The 1,385-nt window shown below is 42.0% G+C and overlaps 1 protein-coding gene across 1 annotated transcript in view; it reads left to right on the top strand.

The window, feature by feature from the left end:
• Positions 1-1,385, top strand: part of LOC103597302 (serotransferrin-like) — a gene marked incomplete at its 3' end in the record, with an annotated part of 29,846 nt that overhangs the window by 21,827 nt on the left and 6,634 nt on the right. The window contains exon 12 of the mRNA XM_008581124.1: positions 744-899. Coding sequence (XP_008579346.1) covers positions 744-899 — 156 coding nt within the window. The remainder of the gene's footprint in view (positions 1-743; positions 900-1,385) is intronic.

The following is a 1,385-nucleotide window of genomic DNA, read 5'->3' as shown; positions in this document are numbered from 1 at the left end:
TTAGATAATGATCGCAGTTTGACCAACTTAGCTTTTCACAAATTGTACTTTGGAATGTCACGTTGTTAATTTTACTAATGTTACTAGTTTCCATTGTTTAAGCTATCCTTAGCCATAAATAACTTTTGTCACACTGCCCGTCTTTGTGTCCTTTTGAAATGACTGAATCAACTGATTTTTCTTGTGAAACTTCCTCGTCTTTACAATAAAAAACAGAAGCTAACTTTGAACCGGGGCTGTACCCAGTTTTCTCCTTCTAGCAAAGGAGTTGCTGAAGTGCGGTCCCTTCAGGTTCTCATCGCATTCATGGTGCTTTGAGTAATTAATCCTTTTTTTTCATCTCCGTTACACAGTGAGAAGTGTAACATATCTCAATACATGCTAATTTATAAAATGTTGGACTTACATTAGCTGTTCAGTAAACATTCCTCTGATATAACACATTGGAGTGTGAATTGCTGGCTTATAACTTCAGTAACTTTATGCATTTAGGGAAAGGTTATACACAAGACACTGCTCTAGTGATAATAGATTCTTAGCATTCATTTTTAAAGTTCAGAGTAATCTCCTCCTGAAAAGTACCCTGTACTTCACCTCAGTCAATTACTGGGTGTCCTTTTAAGACACAATGAATGATTAAGGACATCTTTGCTTCCCTAGGGAGATGGTGCCTTTAACTGGAAGCAGACGCATTGGAGGCCCCAGAAGTGTTAATACTTCCTTTTCTGGTGTTTTTCTTGTAGGGTATTTGGCTGTGGCAGTAGTGAAGAAATCAGATGCTGACCTCACCTGGAACTCTCTGAAAGGCAAGAAGTCCTGCCACACTGCCGTGGACAGAACTGCGGGCTGGAACATCCCCATGGGCTTGCTCTACAACAAGATCAACCACTGCCAATTTGGTGAGTGAGTCTTGGAAGGAGCTGTGGTGAGGGCCATGCCAGAAAGAAGGGTCCTGGTGGGAGAGGGGTGTGGTACAAGATGCTGTGGGCTCTGGTTTTACAGAAGTGAAATTTGATAAAAGTGAACCTTCAGGAAATATCGAAAAGTTCTAGGAGGGCCGGAAGCTGGGTTGCTGAGTCAGGCTGGTTCATTTCAGTTACTCATGATGGCTTAAGTGAATATATATTTACTTTTCTTTCTCATGAAAAAGACCAGAGGTAAGCAGTCCATGGCTGGTATGGTCATGAGAAACCTAGGCTCCTTTTCTCTTTCTGCTCCACCAGTCTTAGCATGAGGCTTTCATATTCAAGGTCACCCATGGTTGCTATCACATCCATGATGCAGGCAGCTCCAAGCACCAAGGGGTTAGAGAAAATGGAAGTTTATGCCAGCTGCTGTCAACTCTTTAAGGGAGCCTTCCAGGAAGTCTAACCAATTATTTCAGC

Source organism: Galeopterus variegatus, unplaced genomic scaffold, assembly GCF_000696425.1.
Source record: "Galeopterus variegatus unplaced genomic scaffold, G_variegatus-3.0.2 Scaffold2271, whole genome shotgun sequence".
Classification (NCBI taxonomy): domain Eukaryota; kingdom Metazoa; phylum Chordata; class Mammalia; order Dermoptera; family Cynocephalidae; genus Galeopterus; species Galeopterus variegatus.
Note: the sequence above shows the minus strand (reverse complement) of the source record. Positions and strands in the feature narration are given on the sequence as shown.